General features: G+C 61.6%; 3 protein-coding genes and 1 non-coding gene across 27 annotated transcripts in view; 2 read left to right on the top strand and 2 right to left on the bottom strand.

Moving 5' to 3' along the window:
• Positions 1-1,039: 1,039 nt before the first annotated feature.
• On the top strand, positions 1,040-3,663 carry METTL26 (methyltransferase like 26). Of its 17 annotated transcripts, none has more exons than XM_034951526.3 (6): positions 1,291-1,999; positions 2,318-2,574; positions 2,753-2,812; positions 3,030-3,204; positions 3,296-3,374; positions 3,449-3,663. In XM_034951526.3, exons 1-6 carry the CDS (start codon positions 1,803-1,805, stop codon positions 3,494-3,496), a joined length of 816 nt encoding a protein of 271 aa, XP_034807417.1. In that variant the 5' UTR covers positions 1,291-1,802; the 3' UTR covers positions 3,497-3,663. The 17 variants fall into 17 exon arrangements, with proteins under 17 accessions (XP_063453999.1, XP_034807417.1, XP_057156002.1 ...); XM_034951531.3 differs by having other exon boundaries at positions 1,725-1,999; positions 2,318-2,480; positions 3,137-3,204; XM_063597929.1 differs by having other exon boundaries at positions 1,040-1,999; positions 3,296-3,663.
• On the top strand, positions 1,290-1,360 carry TRNAG-CCC (transfer RNA glycine (anticodon CCC)). The gene has a single exon. It is a non-coding gene; the product is annotated as a tRNA-Gly (tRNA).
• A 312-nt stretch (positions 3,664-3,975) lies between the features above and the next one.
• On the bottom strand, positions 3,976-8,850 carry WFIKKN1 (WAP, follistatin/kazal, immunoglobulin, kunitz and netrin domain containing 1). The gene is made up of 2 exons (XM_034951501.3): positions 6,833-8,850; positions 3,976-5,511 (listed from the first exon to the last, which is right to left on the bottom strand). Exons 1-2 carry the CDS (start codon positions 7,001-7,003, stop codon positions 4,036-4,038), a joined length of 1,647 nt encoding a protein of 548 aa, XP_034807392.1. The 5' UTR covers positions 7,004-8,850; the 3' UTR covers positions 3,976-4,035.
• Positions 8,851-9,005: 155 nt separating this feature from the next.
• RAB40C (RAB40C, member RAS oncogene family) overlaps positions 9,006-26,473 on the bottom strand; it is a 38,005-nt gene continuing 20,537 nt past the window's right edge. For 6 of the 8 annotated variants that reach the window (XM_063598171.1, XM_057300136.2, XM_034951520.3 and 3 more), the window contains 5 exons: positions 20,490-20,550; positions 19,239-19,299; positions 12,741-12,818; positions 12,144-12,366; positions 9,006-10,929 (listed from right to left, as the gene is read on the bottom strand). In XM_063598171.1, coding sequence (XP_063454241.1) covers positions 10,649-10,929; positions 12,144-12,366; positions 12,741-12,818; positions 19,239-19,299; positions 20,490-20,550 — 704 coding nt within the window. In that variant the 3' untranslated portion in view covers positions 9,006-10,648. The remainder of the gene's footprint in view (positions 10,930-12,143; positions 12,367-12,740; positions 12,819-19,238; positions 19,300-20,489; positions 20,551-26,473) is intronic. The other 2 variants (XM_034951524.3, XM_055100531.2) reach the window with 1 other exon arrangement.

Raw genomic sequence — 26,473 nt, 5'->3', positions numbered from 1 at the left:
GCCATGCGCTGGGCACTGTAGGCAGCTCCTGAACGCAGCTCCATTCAAGGGGGGAAGCAGGGAAGCCCAGAGAAACTGATCTCGGGCTCCTCTTTCCTGTGCCTAGGGAAGCCCAGGTGAAATCTGGGTGAGGAGAGGTGCCTGGGCCCCAGGAGAACCACTGGTCATCATAGGTCCCTCCTCCTGGGGCTCTCCTCGAGGTGGGGGTTGGGGGCAGGGTGCGCGTTGAAGGAGGCGCAGGGAAAGTGCTCAGCCCACAGAAAGAGAGATGGAGGCGGCCAGTCAGGCGAGGAAAGCGTGGGCTTGGGCCGGAGAGCCTGCTGCAGGGTCTGGCCAGTCACCACCACGGCGGACAGCAACATCTCCTGGCAGGGCTGTCCCTGACCCGTGACTCCCTGAGCCCCCCATGGCCCGCGTTCCCAGTCCCAGACTGGCAGCCTGTAAGCCACTCTCCTGCCCTGAGCCACGTGACTGGCCCTCCCTGGTTTACCCCTTCCAACGTCCTCGCCCTAGCCAGAGCGATATGGGGTTCCCATTGGTGAAAAACGGCTCACCAAAGGCGCTAAGCCAGTCCTGAATGCAGAGCCAGGCGCTCGGCACTTTCTGGAGAAGAGCCCGGCTCTGAGGCTGGGACCCCAACCCTCGGGCGCACATAAATCCCGGCCTGTGACTTGATTTCGGGGGTCACCGACCGACCCCTCACGCTATCCGTGGGCCCCGAGCTGGTGCTGTTACCCCAGTGTCACAGAGAAACCCTGGGGCATTATTCGTGCCCCTCCCGCAGACCGCCCAGTTCTGCAGGCTGGGACCGCCCGCCCCGCCCTCTGCCGCCCCTGCCGCAACCCCGCTCTGGCCCCGCCCCAACCCGCCAGTCCACACTCATGTCCCGCCCCCTAGCCCCGCCTCCTCTCGGACCCGCCCCGATATGGCCCCGCCCCTCCGGCAACCCCGCCCTAAACTCGGACCAACAGGGGGCCCCAGCCCAGCCCCGCCCTCTCCCCAGCCCCGCCCCGACAGGGCCTCGCCCCCATCCGCTCACGAAGGCCAACGGCTTCCACGGCTCAGGCCCGAATCGAGACCGTCCTCCAGCTTGCGTCCTTCACGCCCGCTCCTTCCCCTCCGGCACTGGGGGGCACCGCGAGACTCTTACCGTCGCGGTCCCGCCAGCTGGGTCCTCCTATGCAGTCGCCAGCTCCCTTGCGCTGAGCCTGGCGCCAGCGGCGGCGCATGCCCGGAGGACTTTCCGCGTCACAGTCTCTTGTTTCCGCGGGCGATAACCGTTTTTGACAGCGCCGCTGGTGTAGTGGTATCATGCAAGATTCCCATTCTTGCGACCCGGGTTCGATTCCCGGGCGGCGCAGTTAGCTTTTTTTCCCCATTTGAACATCGAACTCTCGCTAACGCCAGAAATTTAAAAGTAGAGAAAACCCGAAACCAAGGGAAGGCGCCCGGTCTGGCGCAGCGCTGACACAAATTTCAGAGAGTGACACAGGTGCCCTGAAAACCCTGGACGGCCATGGGCGACAGGGTGCCTGAGCTGAGGCGCCTGTAAACCAGCAAGCCAAGCTCGTTCGTTCCCTGCCTGGGACCGCCACACACCGCTGAGCCGCTCCCCACCGTGCCTCGGGCGACTGCTGGTCCTTTAACAGGAGGCGCGCGTGCTCCTGGGAGTTGTAGTTTATCAGCTTCCGACGCGCCCCGCGGTATCTGGACTACAGCTCCCGACGTGCCCCGCGGAAGCCCGGCCACCGCCCCCGACGCGACCCGCGCCGCGTCCGCGGCGGGGAGTTGTTGCTGCCGCGATGCTGGTGGCGGCGGCCGCGGAGCGGAACAAGGATCCCATCTTGCACGTGCTGCAGCAGTACCTGGATCCGGCCCAGCGCGGCGTCCGCGTACTCGAGGTGGCCTCGGGCTCCGGCCAGCACGCAGCGCACTTCGCCCGGGCCTTCCCCCTGGCCGAGTGGCAGCCGTCGGACGTGGACCAGCGCTGCCTGGACAGGTGCGGCCCCCGGGGCGGCCACTTCTATCGGTGCGGCGGTCCGGGGCCTCAAGAGCCCACGGCCCGCAGCCCCGGAGGAAAAGGATGCGGCTCGGGCTCTGAGGGTGCGGGGTGGGAGCCTGGGTGCCCCCGGGGCAGGCCCTAGCTGTGCGGCCCCCGCGGCTGCGGAAGTGGGTGGGCCGCGGGGGTCCCCCTTCCCAGCCGCTTTGGCCTCCGCTCCTCAACGTGCCCCCCAGCCTTCCCTAAGAAAGTCTGTGGGGGCGTCGGAAAGGCGGGTGCGCAGGACTGGGCCCCCACCCAAGCGTTCGCCTCCTGCAGCATCGCGGCCACCACGCAAGCCCAGGGCCTGACCAACGTGAAGGCCCCGCTACACCTGGACGTGACTTGGGGCTGGGAGCACTGGGGCGGGATCCTGCCGCAGTCGCTGGACCTGTTGCTCTGCATCAACATGGCCCATGTCAGCCCCCTGCGCTGCACGGAGGTCTGTGGGGAGCCCAGCATGGGTGTCTGCCGTGGCACCCCTCACCCTGCATGGGGGCAGCCAGGATGCCAGATTTGCCCCCATCACAGTCGGGGTGAGGGTCTCCAGCCTCCCCCATCACAGTCGGGGTGAGAGTCTCCAGCCTCCCCCATCACAGTCGGGGTGAGGGTCTCCAGCCTCCCCCATCACAGTCGGGGTGAGGGTCTCCAGCCTCAGGGCCTGGCTTCTGTTGGGGGCAGCACCTCACTGCCGTCCTGTTCCCTACTCCCCAGGGGCTCTTCAGAGCAGCAGGACACCTGCTCAAACCCAGGGCCCTGCTCATCACCTATGGGGTGAGTGGGCCTGTCCATGGCAGGCCTCCCGCTCCCAGTCCTAGCTGCTGTCTCCTGCCCTACTGAGAGTCCTCCCTCCTGGGCTCCCTGCCCCCCGCCCAGCCACCAGCATGGCCTCCCCTCCACTTCCAGTCTGTACCCCTCCCTGGGTCACCTGCCAGCCTCCCTACCCCCTTGCCCACCAGGCTGGCCTTGGCTGACTCCCTCTTGGGGACAGGGAGGGGCTGCCCTTTCATTCTCCGAACCCCAGCCTGCAAGTCTGTCCCAGGCTCTCTGGGAAATACCCCGACCTTGGTCCAGTGGGCTGTGTCCCCATGCCCACAGCCCTATGCCATCAATGGGAAGATCTACCCCCAGAGCAACGTGGACTTTGACCTGATGCTCAGATGCAGGTCAGAGCTAGTGGCGGGGGGTCTGGCTCAGGTGGCAGATGGCATGGGTGGCACCCCCCAGGCCATGACTCCATCTCCCCACCCTCTGCAGGAACCCAGAATGGGGGCTTCGGGACACAGCCCTCCTGGAGGACCTGGGAAAGGCCAATGGCCTGCTCCTGGAGAGGATGGTAGGTGGGGGAGCGGGGGCCCAGGCAACCTCTCTAGGGGTTGAGGGCCGTCCTCCAGCAAAGCGTTTCTCCAGGTGGACATGCCAGCCAACAACAAATGCCTGATCTTCCGGAAAAACTAAGCCCCTCCTTCACCCCCGCACACCTGCATCCCTGCCGGAGGCTCTGTGAGGCACAAACCCTGCCTCCCTAGGCCGGACCTTGTGGACGACAGCCCCACCCAGTCTGTGCTCTCAGCCGCTGGCCGAAGGGCCCAGCCTGCTCAGAATAAAGCATGTCCTGCTGCCGGCTTGCTGGTGTCTGCCCCGCCTCCTCCTAGGAGCACCTTGTGAGGTTGGGTGGGAGACGGGGTCTCCTGTGGGGTCAAGGGCTTGGGACGTCCTGATCCTTGCTGCTGGAGCTCGGGCAGTGGGATTGGGGCCGGGACAGCTGCTAAGGCAGGATGGAGCTGGTTGGGGATGCAGGGGCGGACAGGCACTCCCTGGTGACCTTGTACCAAAGCCCAAGCCCCAGTGGGTGTCAAGGCCCCAGCGGAAACTGGCTGGGGATAGGGCACCTGGAAGGATGAGGGTCGCCCGACCAGCAGCAGCAAGCCAGGAGGTCTGGGGCACAGGGAGTGCGTTTATTCACCAGGACGGGGTGGCGCAGGCCCCTGCGGGGGCTAGTCCTGGAAGCGGTTGAGCAGCTCGCAGGCCTGCTTCTCCAGCAGCTCCAAGATCTTCTTGACGCGCTTCTCGCTGGCGGCGCGGACGTAGCTGCCGGCGTCCAGCACGGCCACGCCATCGCGCACCTCACCCATGATGACCAGCGGCCCGTCGCCCGCCGTCATGTTGGGGCAGGGGCAGGCCCAGTCCATGCCACTCAGCGTCACCTCCAGGTACTTGGTGCCCAAGAACTTGAGGCCCATCTTGTCATCCTTGAGCACGTCCTCGAGCGCCACGCGGGCGATGCCGCCGGCGGCCTCAGGCTCCTCCAGCACCTCCGTGAGCCGCCCCACGATGGCGAAGTCGCTGCGGCACAGGCTCAGCGCCAGCTTGCTCCGGAGGCGGCAGGCACGGCAGGGCGGTGTGCGCGGCACGGGGCAGGCATCCTCGCAGCTCTCGCGGCTGTGGAAGTTGTTGCCGTTGCCCTCGCAGCCACCGTACACGAAGGGATGGCACTGCTGCAGCAGCGGGCTGTAGGCCCAGCGCGGCTCCCAGCCCCGGCAGGGGCCCTGCACGGCAGGCAGCACGCAGGCGTCGCCGGGGCCGCGGGCACAGGCCTGCTGGCATGCCTCGTAGGTCTCAAAGCCGCGGGCCGCCCCATCACAGCCACGGGCCGGGAAGGTCATGCAGCCGCCCCGCTGCGGGTCGTAGTGCCAGAGGACAAGTTGTGGGGAAGTGGGGCCCGTGCAGGCCTGCACATCTGGCAGGCACTCGGCCGGGGCTGGGATGCTGGGGGCTGCGTCCCTGGCCGGCTCTCGCTGGACCACAGAGAGTGGGAAGTCAGCCCGCAGCAGCCCAGCAGCGTTGCGCGCGGTGCAGGTGTACAGGCCGGCGTCTTCGGGCCGCGCGTTGTAGAGCACCAGCTGCCCGATGCTGGTGACCACCACGTTGCCATACATCTGATCAGGGCGCATGATCAGGTTCTCCCGCTGGTGACTCTGCTTCTCCCAGGTCACAGCAGGCGGCGGGCGGCCGCTGACGTCGCAGTGGAGGCTGGCCGTACCCCCCACCTGCACCGCCTGTGGGGAGGGGCTGCTGTACAGGGCAGGAGGCACGGGCGCGGCCCCAGGTGTGGGGCGGGCAGTGGTCTCCGGCGGCCCCGGGCTGCTGGGCGGCCAGCTGAGCACGTGCTTGCAGGGCACGATGTGGAGGTGCAGGCCCCGCAGGCAGGCCTCGGCGTCCATATAGCAGCGGTTGTAGTAGGTGAGGCCGTCCGAGGCGCAGGTGAAGCTGGGCTCCTTCTCACAGCGGTCGCGGCAGCGGCACACGGGCTGCCCGTCCCAGATGTCGCAGTCCGAGCCCTGCTGTGGGCACGCAAAGCCCTCGCAGGAGGCCGCTGTCGTGGGTGCAGCTGGGCTGCCGGGGAAGCGTGCTGCCACGCAGCTGCGCAGTCCACACACGTTGATGCAGCACTTCTCAGCAGCCGCACAGTCCTGGGGATGGGGGACACTTAGGTGGGAGCCCCGATGCCCCCCGCCCGGGGGCTCTGGCCTGGCCCCTGCAAGGGGAGGCCCAGGTGGGGTAGCAGGGAGCCCCCCGCTCTGTGGCTGCCTCCAGGGCTGCCTCCCCGGGGACTCAGTGTCCTTTCCATCCTGTGTGAGGAGCCACCTCGCCAGAGGTGCCACCTGGCTTCACCTTCCAGAATCCTCACACCCACAAGCAAGTTCCGTTATTCTTTACGTTGTACAGATGAGGAAACTGAGGCCCAAGGAGGGCGTACAGTGCTCAGGGCCACCCAGCAGGTGGTGCAGGCCAGGACAAAGGCTGGACATCAGCTGCAGCACCCCCACCACCATCTGCACTGGTCCCGGATGGAAGGAGGGTGGGAGGACAGGGAGGACAGTGGATGGAAGGAGAGGGTGGGAGGAGAGGATGGAAGGAGAGGGTGGGAGGAGAGGATGGAAGGAGAGGGTGGGAGGAGAGGGTGGGAGGAGAGGATGGAAGGAGAGGGTGGGAGGAGAGGATGGAAGGAGAGGCAGTGACGGGGTGGGAGAAGAGGATGGAAGAAGTGGATGGGAAGAGTGGATGGGAGGAGAGGGTGGGAGGAGAGGATGGGAGGAGAGGCAGTGAATGGGGTGGGAGAAGTGGATGGGAGGAGAGGATGTGAGGAGAGGATGGAAGGAGAGGCAGTGATGGGTGGGAGAAGAGGATGGAAGAAGTGGATGGGAGGAGAGAGTGGGAGGAGAGGCAGTGAAGGGGTGGGAGAAGTGGATGGGAGGAGAGGATGGGAGGAGAGAGTGGGAGGAGAGGCAGTGAAGGGGTGGGAGAAGTGGATGGGAGGAGAGGATGGAAGGAGAGGCAGTGACGGGTGGGAGAAGAGGATGGAAGAAGTGGATGGGAGGAGAGAGTGGGAGGAGAGGATGGAAGGAGAAGCAGTGACAGGGTGGGAGAAGAGGATGGAAAAAGTGGATGGGAGGAGTGGATAGGAGAGGATGGAAGGAGAGGCAGTGATGGGGTGGGAGAAGTGGATGGGAGGAGAGGGTGGGAGGAGAGGCAGTGACGGGGTGGGGGTGGTCGCCGAGGATGATGGTGCCCAGGGTGGAGGCACATGGGGAGCATGAAAGCTGGAGTGGGGAGGGCTCTTATTCTTAAGACAAATGAGGGCAACGATGGGGGTGTCTCTGGGCCCCTTAAGGGGCCCAGACCCAGACCCCCCAGAAGTCTGGGGAGCCCAGGCAGAAGGTGGCACCTCCAGCAGGGTCTTGCCCAGGCTGGCTGCTCTGAGCCCCGGGACCCCGGCCCGACCACACTCACCTGGTCCCTGCTACACTCGCGCTCACAGGTGCTCTGGGCGTCCACCCACAGGTTGGGGCTGAGCTGGTTGGGGCACACGCCCGGGTGGCTCCCCGGCCCTGGCAGCAAGCCGGCCCCCGAGGTCAGCCGGAGGAGGAGCAGGAGCGGCAGGAGTGGACGTAGGGCGGGCATGAGGGCCGCCGAGCCAGGGGGCCGGGGGGTGTGGCCACCAGCCCCTCCTCGGGCTCCACAGAGCCCAGCTTCCTGCAGGCATCCACCCTCCGGGCCTGTGGTCGGCGCCCCCACTGGGACCCCGGGGCTCCCTTTTGCCCCTGAGGCTGAAGCCTGCAGCAGATGCTTGTCCTGACACCCCTGCTGGGTGGGTAACAGGGTCTCCAAGTTCTCAGAGGCCGTCTGTGTGACGCTGGTTCCTCTCCAGCTTCAGCCTGGCCCCTCTGTCTGAACCGTGCGGGGGCTCCCAGGCCCTGGTCAGCACAGGGCAGAGGGGAGGAGGTTGGGGAGGGGCCAGAGGCCCATGAGCACAGAGCCACTGGCCATGAGGGTCACCGGGGGCGGAGAAGGGCTGGCTCTGGCTGGAGAGGGGGAGGGGAGGGGAGGGGACCCTGTAACCTGAACCCCTTCCTCCACCCCTGGGCTGAGATCAATCTCCTTGACGATCCTCAGTAGGGTGGGGGCAGGGCCAGCAGATCCCAGCTTTTGTCTCTGACGCCCTCTGGACCCCAGGCTCCTATGCCGTGGGGGTGGCAGGCACAGGCCCTCCCCGCAGAGCGTGGCTGACCACAGCCTGGGTCCCCCAGGCCAGGTCCAGGCTGGCAACAGTCACGTGCGGCCGAGGGCTTCACTCCGCTCCGAGGTTCCTTCCCCCCTCCATGGCTGTTTCAGGGGCACAGGGGTCTGCAGGACGCCCAGCACAGCCCGGCCTCCTCTGCTCTGCTGCCCCTGTTGGAGTAGGGCCCAACCCGGCAGGACTGCATTCCCAGAGACCCCATCCCTGAAACCAGGCTGCGGGCTTGGGGCTCAGGCCTGTCCCCAAGGTGGGGCAGGTGCAGCAGGAAGAGGCCTGTGGCCGCCACAAACATAAGAACAGCCCCAAACGCTGATGCCGGAGCCTCGGCCCACGCACCGTGTAGCCCTGGACGTGGCTCCGCGTGGGATGGCACCGCCCGAGGGAAGGCCAAGTGTAAGGGCGTCTGCAGCTGAAAAGAGCAAGTGTCCCAGGGCACCAGAGCCTTGCCCTGCCCCACCCCCTCCGTCGGCGGGGCACACATCCCCAGGCTGGCTCCTCTTCGTTGGGGAGGGCAGGGGGCTGGCCTGCCTGGCGCAGCAGGACAAAAGGCTGCCTGGAATCTACCCTTCCAAACCCTCTGTGGCTCCAGATGTCTGGGGCCTCAGGGAGTGGTTCTCTTGAGACCGGATGGGAGTGTCCCCCTGACCCTGTGTCTGACCTCTGACCCAGGAGGCAGGGTAACAGGAGCCTGGTCTGGTCAGAATGAGACCCAGAGATGGCTCCAGGCGCCAGTCCCTGCTCTACAAGGGGACCGGGGGTGGGCCCTGATAGCGTGGGGGTGGGGGTAGCTAGGCCAGACCCAGCAGCAGGCGGCTGGGCTGGAGCTGCCAGGGAGGGGCTTAAGGCCGGGACATGCCCACGAAACAGCACAGGGAGGCACCTGAGCCAGAGGCTGTGGTCCCTGTACCAACTGGAGTGCCCCGTTCCAGCTCAGCTGTGACCTCCGGGGCATCCACACCCCCCTGGGCCGGGCATAGCAGGCACCAGATTGGCCAGCGTGCAGGCGGCTCTCTGCTGAGGGGGCCGACTGACTGGATGACCTGGCCCTCTGGAGTCCTGCTGCTGTTGGGGACAGTCCGCCCCAGGCCATCTGCTGCCGGGGACTGTGAGCGAGGGCTCAGCACAGCCCAGCTGGGATTCCATCCACCGGGAAGAGGAGAATGGCCGTGACCAGGCCCACTGCTCCAGCCCAGCTCCAGCCCAGCTCCAGCCCTCACTTTGAGGCGAACCCAGCCAACCGCGGCAGGTCAGCCCGGTCAGCGCAGGGAACAGCAGGCAAAACAAAGGCCAGAGGTCAGTTTGCCGGGTATGAAGCAGCACTGGCCCCTGGCACGGGGCACCGCCACTGCCAGACCCACCCCACCAGACACAGCAAAACGTGGGGACCACAGCTGAATTACATTTACTGTACAAAGAACGGTTCGGAGAGAACCAGGAATGGCGGAGTGTCTAACAGCAGTGCGGGTAGTGTTGATGCCATGAATGCAGGACCATCCAGGTCCTCAAAGTCTGTGAGGTTTGTTCATAATCCCAAACAAGGGCCCTGCTGGCAGCAACAGGACAGGTGGGGCCAGGACAGGGAAGCTGGAGCAGGAGGCCGGTGTCTTTGGGGGCTGTGGCAGGGCCGCATGCCTGGGGTTCCCTTACTCATCTGGTAGTTCACGCAGGCCACGGCCCTCATCTCCCAGGAACGGGCCATGGGGCGAGTCCACTGGTGCCCAGTAACACCCTCCGTGGGACCACCTTGGGAAGCATGTGCCGCGGAGTCCACCACGGGGGGTCCTGGGTCCCGGGAGGGCTCCTTCTGCGTGCTGGCCATGTCGTGCCACACGGCCTGAGGACAGGAGGTAGAGGTGAGCACCAGTGCTGTGGGCAGGCCCAGGCGACGGCGACCGTGCAGAGGGGCTGCTGGGGCAGGCATGAGCAGAAGCACTGGGTGGAGGAGCGGCCAATGGCTTCAGGAGAGAAGTGGCCGGCCCTGCGTGCCTGGGGCTCAGCATGAGCGCCGGGCTGGTGGGCCTTTGAGGAGGGGCCTAGCCTCCCGAGGCCCCCAGGTGGACATGGACGTGGACGAGGTGATTCCAGGCACGTCCCTAAGAAGGTCAGGATGGTTCTGATGCCGTGCAACCTCACAGGAGAGCTGCAGCTGTGGGGACCCCAGGGCCAGCGACAGAAGCTGCCGAGAACAGGAGGCTGCACGCAGGTGCCTGGGGTCTGCACCACTGCCCATCGAGTATTCCTAAGTCTACAGATAGCTCTGCACTCTCCAGGGTGGGCGAGATGATCTGAGTTTTGAGTGGTCAGTGTCCCCGAAGGTGTCACATCACAGCAGGAAGGTTCTCATCCCCACGTGGGGAGGGATTTGGGGAGCAACAAAAATGTGGGCTCCCAGGTGCACCTCCTTTCTCCCCTCTCCTGAGTGCTGCTTGGGCTCTGACCACAGGACCACACCCTCCATCCCGTGGGAGCCAGGGCCCTGGTCACCCAAGCTTCCAGAGGGAACACTGGCCCTGTCTGCTCCCCCGGCCTCTGGGCAGCCCCGCCACTCGCAGCGCATGAATTCACAGGCTGCCTTGCCATCGCGGCCGCGAGTCCCCTCTCGAGGAGTCCCAAGTGCGTCCCCACAGCTGGCGTGGCCATGAAGTCACCAGTGCACCACCACCGGGCCACACCCAGGCTTTCCTGAAGGCCCCTTAAAAATGTACAAAAAAGTGAAGTGTTCTCTATATAAATAAGAAAGGCCAACCAGGCTCCCGGCCGGTCGAGCCCAGGCAGCTGGGGAGGCCCAGCTTGTTTCAGACCAAGATTCCCGGAAGCACCAGCAGCCCAGCCGCGCCCCCTCCTCCCGCCTGCCGCGCGTGGTCCGTGCATGCTCCTCCTCGCACCCGGCTCAGGTGTGAGGAAAGCCCGGCGCTTCTGAGGCAGCTGTGTGGACAGTCTCCACGTAGGCGGCACTGGCCTGGCGTCCAGCCAGGAGTGTCCAGCTCGAGCCCTCCTGGCATCTGCACAGGCGGCCCCGCCCGTCCCCGCTAGGAGATCTTGCAGTTACTCCGCGAGCAGTTCTGGGGGGGGCTCTGGGGTGGACGGATGGACTTGGACCTCTTGAGGCTGTTGCCCTTGCTGCCGCCGCCCCCGGCCCCACTGGCCAGGGAGTAGGAACGGCCGTGCATCATGACCGCGTTCATGCCGTTGGCCATCGAGAAGGACTTGAGGTGGCTCTTGATGGTGACGGGCAGTGGAAGCTTGTCGATGAGGTGCACGGGGGTGCAGGAGACGATGGCCCGGCAGCAGAGGTCCTGCAGGCTGAACACTGTGGGGCAGAGGGGGTGTCAGACCATGGGGCTGTGGGGGGGAGGCCCTGTGCAGGGAGACCTGAGGTGCCCAAGAGAAGCCTGGCGGGGTCTCCACACTCCTAGAGCTGTTCCCAGGCTGGGCTCCTGGAGGACCTGGGCGCCCAAACTTCTCTGCCCAGCACAGATGTGTCCACTGGCACCCCATCCCCTGCCGTGCTCCCTAAAGCCAGGCACGCTGGGCGGTGCTGCTGCGGAGCTTCCAGAGGGCGCTCTGCCCAGTTCCTGGCCTGGATGATGCAGCTCCCAGTGTGAGGGCTGCGTGATCTGGCCCTTCAAGCGTCCTGACTCATCCCCTAGAGCGGGGGAGTGTGCGTCCTGACTCATTCCCTAGAGCACTCGCACGTTCTTTTGTTTTTTGAGACGGGTCTCGCTCTGTCGCCAGGCTGCAGTGCCATGGCGCGATCTCCGCTCACTGCAACCTCCGCCTCCCGGGTTCAAGCGATTCTCCTGCCTCAGCCTCCCGAATAGCTGGGACTACAGGCGTGCGCCACCACGCCCGGTTAATTTTTGTATTTTTAGTAGAGACAGGGTTTCACCGTGTTGGCCAGGCTGGTCTCGAAGTCCTGACCTCAGGTGATCCACCTGCTGCGGCCTCCCAAAGTGCTGGGATTACAGGAGTGAGCCACCGTGCCAGGCCCGTGCTTCCTCTTAAGAAGGACAGTGACACCGTCAGCCACCCTCTCTCTGTTCAGCAGTGAACCCTGCTGGGAGGCACCACAAAATCAACAGTACCACCTCCCTGAGGGGGGCTTCACGGGAGCCTCTGATCAAGGACGTGGCTACCCAGGAAGAGCAGATGACACAACACAAAGCTGCAGGCACGGCTCCTGTGCTCCCCTGACAGCAGGACCAGCCCCGGAACCAGGAAGGAGCGAGCACACACTGCCCACACCAGCAATGCCAGGGACCCACAGGCATGGCAGAGTACAGCGGCCATGGCGGCACCCTGAGGGGGGGTCATCAGCTGCTCCTGTGCCCCCCAGTGCTGCCGCCTCTCCCCCGAGGCTGCTCTTACCAAGTCACTGACCTGCCGCCGGCCGAGCCCCTACTGCGCGTTGCCAAGGGACCTGCCTGAACCTCCCTCACTGGCCCCTGGCCCCCCTCAGCCTCCATGTGATCAGGGCAGCCCAGGTTCCGGGACCTCAGGGCTGGCCGGCGCCCGCCCACCCACCTCGGTTGGGCCTCCAGATCTTCTCCATGCCGTGCCGCATGAGCACGATGCGGGATAGCTCCGTGAAGGACTCGATGACGTTGAAGTTGCACAGGGGGCTGACCTCAAAGAAGGTCATGCAGTTCTTCTCTGCGTACGCGCGGGCCTGCTCCGTCGGGACCTGCCGCTTGAAGGCCAGGTGCAGCCGGTTTCCAACCAAGATCCGGGGGACTCCGGGTGCATGCTGGGGGCACAGAACTCAGCAGACGCACAAACGCAGGGTGCCACCCACCCCTCAGCCGCAGCAGGGCCCGCCCTCATTGTCTGGACTATGATGGGGTGAGGGCCGTGGGAGGTCAAGGTGGGCAGAGCCCAGGGCTCAGGCCCTACAGTGCAGGCCCTTCCGGGTGGCCCCATAGCTCCTGGTCTTGCTGGGATCCACGCCCGGCTGTCGTGTGCACAGTGACCAGCATGCCCAGGCGTAGGCCGTGGGACAGTGCAGGGTGCAGAGCCGGGGCCACAGGAGGGGCGGCAGGCGGGAATCCAGAGCCTACCCGGGGCCCATGTACCTCCATCCAGCCTGCCTTCCCCGGGAGGGCTCCCCGGACCCAGGCCTACCTCATCAATCTCCTTGATCCAGCGGTCGATGCCGTCAAAGGACCAGCGGTTGGTGATGTCATACACCAAGAGGATCCCCTGCAACAGAGACTTGGGGGTCACCAGGGGTCACTGACACGCATGGCCAGCCCAGGCCCAGGGACGCTCAGGTGCAGGGGCCTCAGTTCCCGGGCAGGGCCAAGGATGTTTATTACTTGGCGGATGGGCAGATGAGCCATGCCCTCCACGCAGAGCTGGTGCAGCCCTGCCCCTCACCCCTGCCCTCACCTGGCAGGACTGCAGCAGGGGGGTGGGTGCCTTCCATGGTGTCAGAAATGCCGCTTCCCCTCCCTCCCCTGGAGCCATCAGCCTGTGGAAGTTTCCTGGACAGGCAGATGCGGGGTTCTGGCAGCCGGGGGACGTGCAGCTGTGGAAGCTAAGTGTCCTCTCGGCCAGTCCATCAGTGAATCCCCCCGGGAGTACCTGGGACAGAGCTGAGTGGGGGCATTTCTGAGTTTTCCAACCTAAAACTTGCAGAGCAGAATGCCAGTCCCTCCAGGACAGTTTCTGTGAAGCTCCCCCAGCCAGGCAGAGCAGGTTTTGCCACGGGGACTTTTTGCCACATCCCTTAGAGACCAATTACTTGGAGCTCAGCTCTGGGCTGTTTCCACCTGCCCTAAATATCTCGGCAGTGACAGTCATGGCTCTCCAGCAGCACGGGGGAGCACACTGCTCACACTCAGAGCCCTGTCGGGCGAAACGGTGACATCACAGGCCCATTCCCCTATGCCCGCCTCTCCCCAACGTCCACTCCCACCCTACAATTCTGCAACCAGATCCAGCCAATGAGCTGTGATCCACCCTACTCCTAGGCTGACAAAACCTTCGCGTAACGGAAGAGCCTATCACACAAGGGGCTGAGGCTGAAAGAAGAGGGCACTGTCCATCTGAAAATTAGGGTTTTTAGAACCTCTTAGAACCATCTTTCGATATCTGGAAGACTGAAGTGTAGCCCCAGGTCCTGTTTAGAACAAGGTTGACATTACTAAGCTCCCAGGGCGAAGGCCTTGCTCAGGATGGAGCGACAGCTCAGGAAGGACACCTCTTGCTGAGGGAGACCCTTCGAGGCCAGAGATGGCCAAGTCAGTCTGGTGGGCGATAAATGATAAGATTCAGAATAAACGAATGCACACCCAGGGGTTAACCCTGGAGGTTGGGGCACAGGGACTGGGGCTGGCTCATTTGCTGCTGGGGGAGGTGGAGAGACGGGGAGTGGGCCACCAAAGCGTACAACACAGCCCACTCTCCCGAGTGGCAACCTCCCTCATGGCAACCTCCCGCATGGCAAGCCCACAACTCGGAAGTAACTGAGGATGTGTGTCACAGTGGCGCTGATAACAACGACAAGCCAGACACAAATTAAATGTCCAGCCTCAGGGGACAGCTGAGTAAGCGGCAGTGAAATGTACCGTGCAGATGCTGAAGACAGCAGCAGTGCATGTAAAAGCGTGCATGCTGGCCAAGGAGAGATGTGCAACCCAGGTGAGGTAAGAACGCAGGTCCCAGCACTGCGGATGGCATTTTCTTTTTTTTTTGAAACAGGGTCTCACTCTGTCAGCCAGGCTGGGGCTCATGCAGTGGCACGATCATGGCTCACTGCAGCTTGATATTCTGAGCCTCAGCTCCCTGAGTGGCTGGGAATACAGGTGTGAACCACCACATCTGGCTAAGTTTTTTTAAACATTTTTTAGAGATGGGATCTTGCTATGTTGCCCAGGCTGGTCTTGAACCCGTGGCCTCAAGTGATCCTCCTGCCTCAACTTCCTGAAGTGCTGGGATCAGAGGTGTGAGCCACTGTGCCCAGCCCAGCATGATTTCTTTTTTTTTTTTTTTGAGACGGAGTCTCACTCTGTCACCCAGGCTGGAGTGCAGCCGCACGATCTCCGCTTCCGGGTTCACGCCATTCTCCTGCCTCAGTCTCCTGAGTAGCTGGGACTACAGGCGCCCGCCACCATGCCCGGCTAATTTTTTTGTATTTTTTTTTAGTAGAGACAGGGTTTCACCGTGTTAGCCAGGATGGTCTCGATCTCCTGACCTCGTGATCTGCCCACCTCGGCCTCCCAAAGTGCTGGGATGACAGGCGTGAGCCACCGCGCCCGGCCCAGCATGATTTTTAAAAAATAAAAGTATAAACACACAACACATTACACTGAAGAAGTTTATATGGACATAAATGCTAAAAGGCTGGAGAGGGGTAACTTTTGATGCTGACCTGTTTTCTGTGGCAAACACCCCTATTCGTATGACACTGAAAACTCCAGAAAGAGAGCAGAAGGCCTGCCTCCCAGCTGATGGGCTGCCTCCGGCTCCAAGTATGCTGTGAGGCTGGGGGGCCCTGGCCACACCTCCCGGCTGCTGCCCTGAGCAGGCCCCCACTTCCTGGGATGGCCATGTCTGAGGAGCAGGGGTTATGGGCAGGGGCGATGGCACAGGAGGACCCGGAGGCTTGCTCCGGCGTGGGTCACAGTGAGGCCGCAGGGACCCAAATGACCACGGAGTGAGAAACCAAAAGGAGACTCTCGGTGACCAGCAGCCGCCTAACGAACGGCACCCTAAGCACCCTCAGCTGCGTGTCTCAAGGGGCAGAGCACGGGGCAAACAGACTGTTCCACTGCCCTCTGTTTTCTAAAAATGATCTGATTTTTAAAAAACTAGCGACTTTGGCCGGGCGCCGTGGCTCACGCCTGCGATCCCAGCACTTTGGGAGGCCGAGGCAGGCGGATCACGAGGTCAAGAGATGGAGACCATCCTGGCCAACATGGTGAAACCCCGTCTCTACTAAAAATACAAAAATTAGCTGGACGCGGTGGTGCACACCTAGTTCTAGCTACTCGGGAGGCTGAGGCAGGAGAATCGCTTGAACCCGGGAGGCGGAGGTTGCAGTGAGCGGAGATCGCGCCGCTGCACTCCAGCCTGGCGACAGAGCGAGACCCGTCTCAAAAAACAAAACAAAAGAACGAGCGAGTGCTCTAGGGGATGAGTCAGGACGCGCGCTCCCCCGCTCTAGGGGATGAGTCAGGACGCGCGCTCGCCCTGCTCTAGGCCCCTCTAGGAGCCGCCCTGACAGTCAGTTTCCTCAGCGTCTACAGACGTGTCCACGGTGCCGCTCGTGCCTCGCGGGCGGGGTCAAGGGGGTGGAGGCACTTGCGCTGCTCCCACCGGCACGCCCTGAGCTCAGGCCCAGCGCCCCCGCCTGCTCGTGAACTGGTACTGCGCCGGCTCTTGGGTAACGGTGGCAATATGCATCTGAGCACGTTTACACCTTTTTTTGATCAACTCGACCTACACGATAAATTCCCAGAAGTAGAACTGCTGGGCCTAAGAGTGGGTGTCCTTTTTGCTATCATTTTTTACTGAGCTGTAACTTACAAAGCACAAAATACAAAGATCCGAGGTTTGAACATTTTGATGAATTTTGACAAACACATGCCCCTTCCATCTATGTGGCTGAAGCTCCCAAGGTACAGCCAGCGAGAGTGAAGCCCTCCTCCTGCATCCCTGCACCCAGGCTCTGCCCAGGAGCAACTGACATGTAAAATGGGAGCTACTGCCAAGCCGTGCCCACTCACGTCCACCCGCCCACCTGTGTGCCGACAAGCCAGCAGCACGTGTGCCTCCCGTACCACGCTCCACATAAACCCCCTCTCAGGGAAACAAACCCACACCTTTGTCCTGAAGGAGACATGGCACTTGGCCACAGCCTTCCTGGCACTAAGCCCGCTGACCCCAAATTCTCAGCTAAACGGGATGGCACATCCCGTCAGCCACACTGCAGTTACAAGGAGCCTGCTCCACCCTCCACACACCAAGGGACCCGCACCTGGGTGACCCGCTCATCCCACCAGCGGGTTGTGGCACCCGCTTCTGAGAGGGGCCGTCTCAGATCACAGCAACAGAATATGCAAACACGACCATGAAGTCTAGGGAGCTTGGCCTTCGGCGGCATGTGAAGGGCCTCGCGGGAAGAGCCACGGGACTGCTGCTGTGTGACAGGTGACAGCAGCAGGGAGTGGCCGGTGGCCTTTGCTGGTGCCATCTGCATGACCCAGGCCGTGGGGACCTTCCAGGCCTCTCCACTCTCAACGGAGGGAGGCAGAGTGACAAATCCCGGCTGGGACAGACAGTCCTTGCTAGTCTGTGTCTCATCAGGGGCGGCGGGAGAAACCCTGCTGCAAACCTGGGCTCTGCACCTCGGCTGGATGCACCCGCACCTCAGCGCTGCTCACCAGGCAGGAGAGACACAGGACAGGGCTGGGCTCCCGGGGTGGCCCAAATGCTCAGTCACGGCGGTCAGAGGCCCGCCTGGAGGCTCAGGTGCTTCTCCCGGGGCAAGGAAGCACCTGGCACCCTCAACCCAGGACCAACATGTGCACCTGGGTCTGTAACCTGCTCCTCGCATGTGGAAAATGACAGCTAAGAACTTCCAGAGTTAACAAGACAAAACAAAGACATAACCGGTTGTGCCAGGTGCTTTGGAAAGAACACGGAGATGATAACAGAGCTTGCTTTCCAGGACCTCAGCCTGGCAAATGCAGAGCTTATGAACTGTTTTTTTCTTTTTTAGTTCTCATGCAGCTGAACAGAAATCACGACTGTGCTGGCCTCGTGTCCCACAGACCTCCCCGTGTGGGAGCTGGGATGCCCGCGGTGGAGCCCGTCGGCGGGGGCTGGGATGCCCGCGGTGAAGCCCATCGGGGGGGGCTGGGATGCCCGCAGTGGAGCCCGTCGGGGGGGGGGCTGGGATGCCCACGGTGGAGCCCGTCGGGGGGGGCTGGGATGCCCGCGGTGGAGCCCGTCGGGGGGGGGCTGGGATGCCCGCGGTGGAGCCCGTCGGGGGGGGGCTGGGATGCCCGCAGTGGAGCCTGTCAGGTTCAGCCTCCCTGCTGCCTTTTCCAGTATCTCCTCAACAACCCTTTATTGTCATCCAACATAACTGCGCCCCATATTTTTTAATACCAAAATAGTATATGTTTATTGCAGAAAAATCACGAAATACTTAAAAGCAAAAGGAAGAAGGCATTTTTGTAGATGTAAATCACCCACACAGCTCCTCCTTTTTTTTTGAGATGGAGTTTCACTCGTCGCCCAGGTTGGCGTGCAATGGCACAATCTCGGCTCACTGCAACCTCCACCTCCTGGGTTCAAGCGATTCTCCTGCCTCAGCCTCCTAAGTAGCTGGGATTATAAGCGCCCGCCACCATGCTCGGCTAATTTTTGTATTTTTCGTAGAGATGGGGTTTCACCATGTTGGTCAGGTTGGTCTCCAACTCCTGACCTCGTGATCTGCCTGCCTTGGCCTCCCAACGTGCCAGGATTACAGGCGTGAATCACCGCACCGGCCCCAGCTCCTCTTTCAATAGCAGGCAGGGCCCATGGAACGCATCCTCGAGCCTGCCCGTCTTCCACCTGCCAGCTCCACGCAGCACGGCCATGTCACTCCAGTTCTCACGGGGACGGCACGGAGCCTGCAGGCCCTTCTGCTCCCATGAGGGAGCTGCCAACATCTCCGAGGGAACTCCCAGGACAGGGTGCGACCCAGCCCGCCCTGGCGTCCTTCCCACCCACTGCCAGCAGGTAGAAGACATCAGAGCCAACACCGACTACACTTCGGTGTAGAAACGGAAGGAAATGAGCTTGCCAGGGGACGAAGCTCCAGTGTCCATCCCCCTCTCACGTGGGCAGCTTCCTGCCCAGAGCGGACCCACCTGAGCCAGAAGCTGCATGGCACAGACCTGAACCTTCCCCCCAGAAGGATCCAGACCCAGACCCAGGCGGCCATCCTGGGCCCACATGGGGGGCTCCAGGCTCACGAACTGGCCCCGGAGGGGCTCTCCTGGCTCTTCCAGAACTCTTAGGGGCATCACAGACAGGACGGACCCGCTCGAATCCCTCCCACTGAAGCAGCAACAACAGTGGCCATGACAGGTCTGTTTACATGGGCTTCACGTCCTTGCCCTCCTTCCGGCCTCACATTCGCCAGCAGATCCAGTCAGCACAAAAGCGTGCTTGGGGGCCCAGAGGAGACAGAAACGAGGGTGGCCAAGCGCACCCACCACACCTGCACACACACTGCACACATGGCCCCAGTGCCCCCGCCAGACCTGTGCACATGCCTGCACACACACACGGCCCTGAGTGCACCCACTACACCTGTGCACACACACAGGTCCACGTACACCCACCGCGCCTGTACTCCCAGCTACTGGGGAGGCTGAGGCAGGAGAATCGCTTGAACCCGGGAGGGGGAGGCTGCAGTGAGCCGAGATTGTGCCACTGCACTCCAGCCTAGGTGACGGGGTGAGGCTCTGTCTCAAAACAAACAAATAAACAAACCAATGTGAAAATATCCTTATAAAGAAAGAAAGTGCTTGGGAGTGTGACAGGACAACAACTCACATTCAGAAAGAATCAGGAGAAACATCCTTTGAAAAGCAACGGAAAGAGCGGTGCTGGTCTTACCTGAGCGCCCCTGGAGTAGGACCTGAAGATGGTGCAGAACCGGCCCTGGCCCGACGTGTCCCTGAAACATACGGGGAGGGGAGGGGCCGGGACTGTGGTCCCTGTGAGAGGCTCACCTCCTGCCCTCCTCTGCCAACCCACCTGGATGTCCTGAGGGGAGCGGGGCGGCCAGGACAGGTGCCAATGGGGCTGTGCTAAGCGGCTTTGTCTGTACAGGTCACAGCGGCCTGGCGCCGAGCTGCTGAGCCAGGCAGGCGGCAGACGGGGCCCCCGCCCACCTGGGGAGTGAGCAAGCTCCCCACATGAGCCTGGGAGCTCCAGGAGACTGTCCTGCCAGGCTGGGGAGCCCCAACCCTGTGGACATTCACGTCTCATCAACGCTGACGTTCTGGGAAATGCTTTTTTTTTTTCTTTTTTGAGACGGAGTCTCGTTCTGTCACCCAGGCTGGAGTGCAGTGGTGCAATCTCGGCTCACTGCAACTTCTGCCTCCCGGGTTCAAGTGATTCTACTGCCTCAGCCTCCTGAGTGGCTGGGACTACAGGCGCCTGCCACCACACCTGGCTAATTTTTGTATTTTTAGTAGAGATGGCGTTTCACCATGTTGGCCAGGCTTGTCTTGGACTCCTGACCTCAGGTGATCCTCCTGCCTCGGCCTCCCAAAGTGCTGGGATGACAGGCGTGAGCCACCACACCCGGCTGGGAAATGCTTTTTAAGGTGAAGCCGACAGAAGGGTAGGGAAGGGGCTCACAGCCACCACGGAATCAGGTCTTCCGGGGCAGGAGGGGAGGGAAGGGGCCCACAGCCACCACGGAATCAGGTCTTCCGGGGCAGCAGGGGAGGGAAGGGGCCCACAGCCACCACGGAATCAGGTCTTCCGGGCCAGGAGGGGAGGGAAGGGGCCCACAGCCACCACGGAATCAGGTCTTCCGGGGCAGGAGGGGAGGGAAGGGGCCCACAGCCACCACGGAATCAGGTCTTCCGGGGCAGGAGGGGAGGGAAGGGGCCCACAGCCACCACGGAATCAGGTCTTCCGGGGCAGGAGGGGAGCCGGGATCTCTAGGGACACAGTGTCCCAGACTGTCTTTTGCCTGTTGGAGTAAAATCCATTCTGTGTTTAAACAGGGGCTGTGTAAGTGGCTCTTCCAAGTGAAATGCAAACAGGACGCTTTCCTGTTTCTCTAAGGGTTCTGTTCTCCCTTCGGCATTCGTGTCCTCACCCAGGAACTGAAGTGCCGCAGCCCCAACTCACCAGAGCTCCAGCTTCACGCGCCGGCCGTCCAGCAGGATGGTGGTGGTCTTGTAGTCGATCCCTGCGAGGAAGCACAGGGCGCTGAGGGGACGCGCCACTCCTGGAGTGAGCGCCCGCGAGACCAGCCTCGGCCACTGGCCTCCCAGGGCCAAGACCCACGCAGAAGTGGAGAGGCAGCTCCCCCACACTCAGCCAGTGGGGCAGGGGGCAATCTCGGGGCTCTGGCCCAGCAACCCAGGCCTGCCCACTTCTGCACACGAGCCACGGGCGGGGCGGGGCAGGGCGGGGCAGGGCAGGAGCGTGGTACGTACAGTGTCAGGCCATCGGGCCCCATAGCCTAGCAGGCCAGCCTCTCCATGGGCATGGCTTGCCTGGAATGGGGCCTCCGCCTGTGGCCTGCGCTGGGTGCAAGGCACAGGGCCTGTCCCTCAGAGGGCATTGGGCAAAGGCAGGGCGTGGACTCCAGCATGCCTGGAGAAAGGGCAGTGCCTTTATTTCCACCCTGACCTACTTCGTATGCATTTTGAAGTTGAATTCTCCAAGGCGAATGTATTTCCAAGTCTTGGCTTACTGCAGCCCAGGAACTGCCAAGGTTGGTGTTAGGGAGGGCCAAACAAGTTTAAAAATGCTGCTTCTGGCCGGGCGCGGTGGCTCACACCTGTAATCCCAGCACTTTGGGAGGCCGAGGCGGGCGGATCATGAGGTCGGGAGTTTGAGAGCAGCCTGGCCAACACAGTGAAACCTCGTCTCTACTAAAAATACAAAAAATTAGCCAGGTGTAGTGGTGGGCACCTTTAATCCCAGCTACTCGGGAGGCTGAGGCAGGAGAATCACTTGAAGCTGGGAGGTGGAGGTTGCAGTGAGCCGAGATCATGCTACTGCACTCCTGCCTGGGTGACAGTACTCAATGAATGAATGAATAAATAAATAAATAAATAAATAAATAAAATGCTGCTTCTCCGGACTCTGGGCTGACCTCAGACAGCCACCAGCCTGCCTGCCACATTGGTTTTTTTTTTTTTTTTTTGAGACAGAGTCTTGCTCAGTCGCCCAGGCTGGAGTGCAGTGGTGCGATCTCTGCTCACTGCAAGCTCCGTCTCCTGGGTTCACGCCATTATCTAGCCTCAGCCTCCCGAGTAGCTGAACTACAGGCGCCCGCCACCACGCCCGGATAATTTTTTGTATTTTTAGTAGAGATGGGGTTTCACCGTGTTAGCCAGGATGGTCTCGATCTCCTGACCTCATGATCCACCCGCCTCAGCCTCCCAAAGTGCTAGGATTACAGGCGTGTGCCACCGCGCCTGGCCTTTTATTCTTTTTTGAGATGGAGTCTCACTCTGTCGCCCAGGCCGCAGTGCAGTGCCACAATCTCGGGTCACTACAACCTCCACCTCCCAGGTTCAAGCGATTCTCCTGCCTCAGCCTCCCGAGTAGCTGGGATTACAGGTGCCCACCACCACGGCCGGCTAATTTTTATAATTTTAGTAGAGACGGGGTTTTGCCACATTGGCTAAGCTGGTCACAAATTCCTGACCTCAGGTGATTCGCCCGCCTTGGCCTCCCAAAGTGCTGGGATTACAGGTGTGAGCCACCGTGCCCGGCCAACATCAAATCATTACTTTTTATTTCCTTACAGTTTTATAGGAAAAGATCAGTCCAAGAGAAACTGAAAGGAGCAGACAGTTCTGGACACTTAACGCAGGCACGACATCTTAAACAGGCTCTGGGCCCTCTGGAAACTTTCCAGAAGCTTCTACCTTTAGGGCTCAGCCCCTTCCCCCACCTTAGAAACACCATTCACGTTTTGTCTTTTTATGACACTTTCTCCAAGGGGCTTGGAAACGGGCACTTTTTAAACATAAGCGACGCCCTCCCACGGAGTGCACCTGCCCAGTGGGCTTGTGTGTGTGTCTGTGCACATCTGTCTCTCCGTGCGGGCGCAGCCCTGCAAGCCAGCCACGTGGTCTCTCTGCCTACGGCGCCCTTCAGGCATCAGCGCTTCCACCCACACCGTCCTTCTGCCTGACCAACCCCTACATGTACATCAAAGGCTGTTCTCATGCATCGAAGGACACCATCAATGGACAGAAAAATGCAACCCAGAGATGGAGGGAAATGTCTGCAGATCACACGTCTCCTAGAGACTGATCTCTAGACTCTACAAATAACTCCAACTCAACAACAAAAAACCAAACGTCCCAATTTTAGGATGGACGGATGGTCTCCCTCGGGTCCTCGTTTCCAAGACAAGACGGAACAATGGTTGTGCCAAAAAGGCCACGGCTGTGAGCAGCCCATGACTGCAGGAGCTGCACCCAGTGTGTACCCAGGGACAACGCCCTTAAGCAGTTCATCAGGATGCGGTAGAGTTAGGCAGTTCACCATCGGGACGAGGTAAAGTTTGGCAGTTCACCATCGGGATGCGGCTGAGTTAGCAGTTCACCATTGGGACGAGGTAGAGTTTGGCAGTTCACCGTCGGGATGAGGTAGAGTTTGGCAGTTCACCGTCGGGATGCGGCAGAGTTAGCAGTTCACCGTCGGGATGTGGTAGAGTTAGGCAGTTCACCGTCGGGATGCGGTAGAGTTAGGCAGTTCACCGTCGGGATGCGGTAGAGTTAGGCAGTTCACCATCGGGACGAGGTAGAGTTAGGCAGTTCACCATCGGGACGAGGTAAAGTTTGGCAGTTCACCATCGGGATACGGCAGAGTTAGCAGTTCACCATCGGGATGCGGTAGAGTTAGGCAGTTCACCATCGGGACGAGGTAGAGTTAGGCAGTTCACCATCGGGACGAGGTAAAGTTTGGCAGTTCACCATCGGGATATGGCAGAGTTAGTTCACCATCGGGATGCGGTAGAGTTAGGCAGTTCACCATTGGGACGAGGTAGAGTTAGGCAGTTCACCATCGGGATACGGCAGAGTTCGGCAGTTCACCATCGGGATACGGCAGAGTTCGGCAGTTCACCATCGGGATACGGCAGAGTTCGGCAGTTCACCATCGGGATACGGCAGAGTTCGGCAGTTCACCGTCGGGACGCGGCAGAGTTAGCAGTTCACCGTCGGGACGCGGCAGAGTTAGGCAGTTCACCGTCGGGACGCGGCAGAGTTAGGCAGTTCACCGTCGGGACGCGGCAGAGTTAGGCAGTTCACCGTCGGGACGCGGCAGAGTTTGGCAGTTCACCGTCGGGACCAGGTAGAGTTAGGCAGTTCACCGTCGGGACCAGGTAGAGTTAGGCAGTTCACCGTCGGGATGCGGTAGAGTTAGGCAGTTCACCGTCGGGATGCGGTAGAGTTTGGCAGTTCACCATCGGGACGAGGTAGAGTTAGGCAGTTCACCATCGGGATGCAGCAGAGTTAGGCAGTTCACCACCGGGACGAGGTAGAGTTAGCAGTTCACCATCGGGACGAGGTAGAGTTAGCAGTTCACCATCGGGATGCAGTAGAGTTAGCAGTTCACCATCGGGATGCAGCAGAGTTAGCAGTTCACCATCGGGATGCAGTAGAGTTAGGCAGTTCACCATCGGGATGCAGTAGAGGCCGCAGCCCTTGCAGACATTTTGGAAGCATCTGCGCCAACTGTGTGCTTCCCGAGCTGCGTGTGAAGCTGCATCACTGCCCCAGTGGTGCCCTTCACGGCAAGCAAGTCAGGAATCCTGCTTCTCAAGTCCAGGGCTATGCACGTCACCCAAATCTAGACCTGGGTGCTGACCACGACCCCCACCAAGGCCCCAAAACCATGCATTCCACCTGGGTCTAGACCTGGGTGTTGCCCAGGACTCCCACTAAGGCCCACATAAGGAGCTGAGTCCTTAAGGACTAAAGACAAACTATCCTCTGGGGAAAAAAATACGGAAATTATACTTTAAAAAAAGGGCAAAGGACTTGAATAGACATTTCCCCAAAGAAGAAAAACCGATGACCAAGAAGCAGTGAAAAGGCATTCCACATCATCGTTCAGCAGAGAAACCCATCCAAGCCACCACCGCACCACGATCCAGCCTCGCAGAAAAGGGCAACTGGCAGCAAGTGCCCGCCGGCGTGCAGAAGCCAGGCCCTCCATCCGCTGAGTGTGCTGCATGCTGCTGCACTGTGCTCTTGATTCTACAGGCGAGGCCGGCTGTCCCTGCTCTTCAATCTAAAGACGAGGGCAGCTGTCCCGTGCTCTTGATTCTACAGGCGAGGGCGGCTGTCCCTGCTCTTGATTCTACAGGTGAGGGCAGCTGTCCCTGCTCTTGATGCTACAGGCCAGGGCGGCTGTCCCTGCTCTTGATGCTACAGGCCAGGGCGGCTGTCCCTGCTGATTCTACAGGCGAGGGCAGCTGTCCCTGCTCTTGATTCTACAGGCCAGGGCGGCTGTCCCTGCTCTTGATTCTACAGGCCAAGGCGGCTGTCCCTGCTCTTGATGCTACAGGCCAGGGCGGCTGTCCCTGCTCTTGATGCTACAGGCCAGGGCGGCTGTCCCTGCTCTTGATTCTACAGGCCAGGGCGGCTGTCCCTGCTCTTGATTCTACAGGCCAGGGCGGCTGTCCCTGCTCTTCATTCTACAGGCCAGGGCGGCTGTCCCGTGCTCTTGATGCTACAGGCCAGGGCGGCTGTCCCGTGCTCTTGATGCTACAGGCCAGGGCAGCTGTCCCTGCTCTTGATTCTACAGGCGAAGGCGGCTGTCCCTTGCTCTTGATTCTACAGGCCAGGGCGGCTGTCCCTGCTCTTGATTCTACAGGCCAGGGCGGCTGTCCCGTGCTCTTGATGCTACAGTCCAGGGCGGCTGTCCCTGCTGATTCTACAGGCCAGGGCAGCTGTCCCTTGCTCTTGATTCTACAGGCCAGGGCGGCTGTCCCTGCTCTTGATGCTACAGGCCAGGGCAGCTGTCCCTGCTCTTGATTCTACAGGCCAGGGCGGCTGTCCCTGCTCTTGATTCTACAGGCCAGGGCGGCTGTCCCTGCTCTTGATTCTACAGGCCAGGGCGGCTGTCCCTGCTCTTGATTCTACAGGCCAGGGCGGCTGTCCCTGCTCTTGATTCTACAGGCCAGGGCGGCTGTCCCTGCTCTTGATGCTACAGGCCAGGGCGGCTGTCCCTGCTCTTGATTCTACAGGCCAGGGCGGCTGTCCCTGCTCTTGATTCTACAGGCCAGGGCGGCTGTCCCGTGCACACTCACAAGTGAAACAACACTCTTCAGGGAGGAACCGCGCTCAGGCCGTCAACACCCTTCCCACACCTCCCTCCTCCCGTGGTTCTGTCAAGCAGGGACACAGGGACAGAGGGGCCTTGGTCATTTTGGTCCTGGCTGTTGAAGCCCCCACAAGGCTGACCTGAGAGGCCAAAGTTGGACACCACGATTGCCACAAAGGCCATAGCTGCTTCTCCTTGACGGTCACCTCCACGTGCCAATGTGGCCAAGCAGGCGGGCGCCAGCAACACCCACAAGACAGATGCTGATGGCCCGGGGACTCCCCTAGGCCACCCCTAGATGGCGCCATGGCCCAGGGCCACCAGGAGCCATGGCTGCTGCAAAAGGAGCGGGGATGCCGGGAAAAGCCTGGGGACCACGTCAGCCACCCACAGAGCCGGGGCCTCTAGAGCACCTTGCTCTTGAATCAGAGGCGGCTCTGGGATGCTCCTCTCCCGCTGGACGTCTGCGTCCCACCCATCCCGCAGGCTCCACACCCGGTTGCCCACGGTGCGCGTCAGAACAGGATTCTCAGCAACAGTGAAGAGGAAAAGTGTAAGACTATGAAACAACGTCCCCACGGATACCATTTAGACACAAACGGCGGCCTGTTCTCTAAGCACAGTCAGCCGAGTGTGTTGTTCCCAGCAAGCCACAGCCACTGACCACATGGAGCCCTCTGACCACACAGGGCCCCAGGATGTCACTCTGGAAAAGGTCTGGACTCTCAGAGGAGGGACAGGTGTCAGGATCCTGGGGAGGGGGCCCTTGGCCTGGAAGGTCTCAATTATCTAGGCAGGGTCAGGGCAAGCGGGTG

This window comes from Pan paniscus, chromosome 18, assembly GCF_029289425.2.
Source record: "Pan paniscus chromosome 18, NHGRI_mPanPan1-v2.0_pri, whole genome shotgun sequence".
Lineage (NCBI taxonomy): Eukaryota > Metazoa > Chordata > Mammalia > Primates > Hominidae > Pan > Pan paniscus.
Note: the sequence above shows the minus strand (reverse complement) of the source record. Positions and strands in the feature narration are given on the sequence as shown.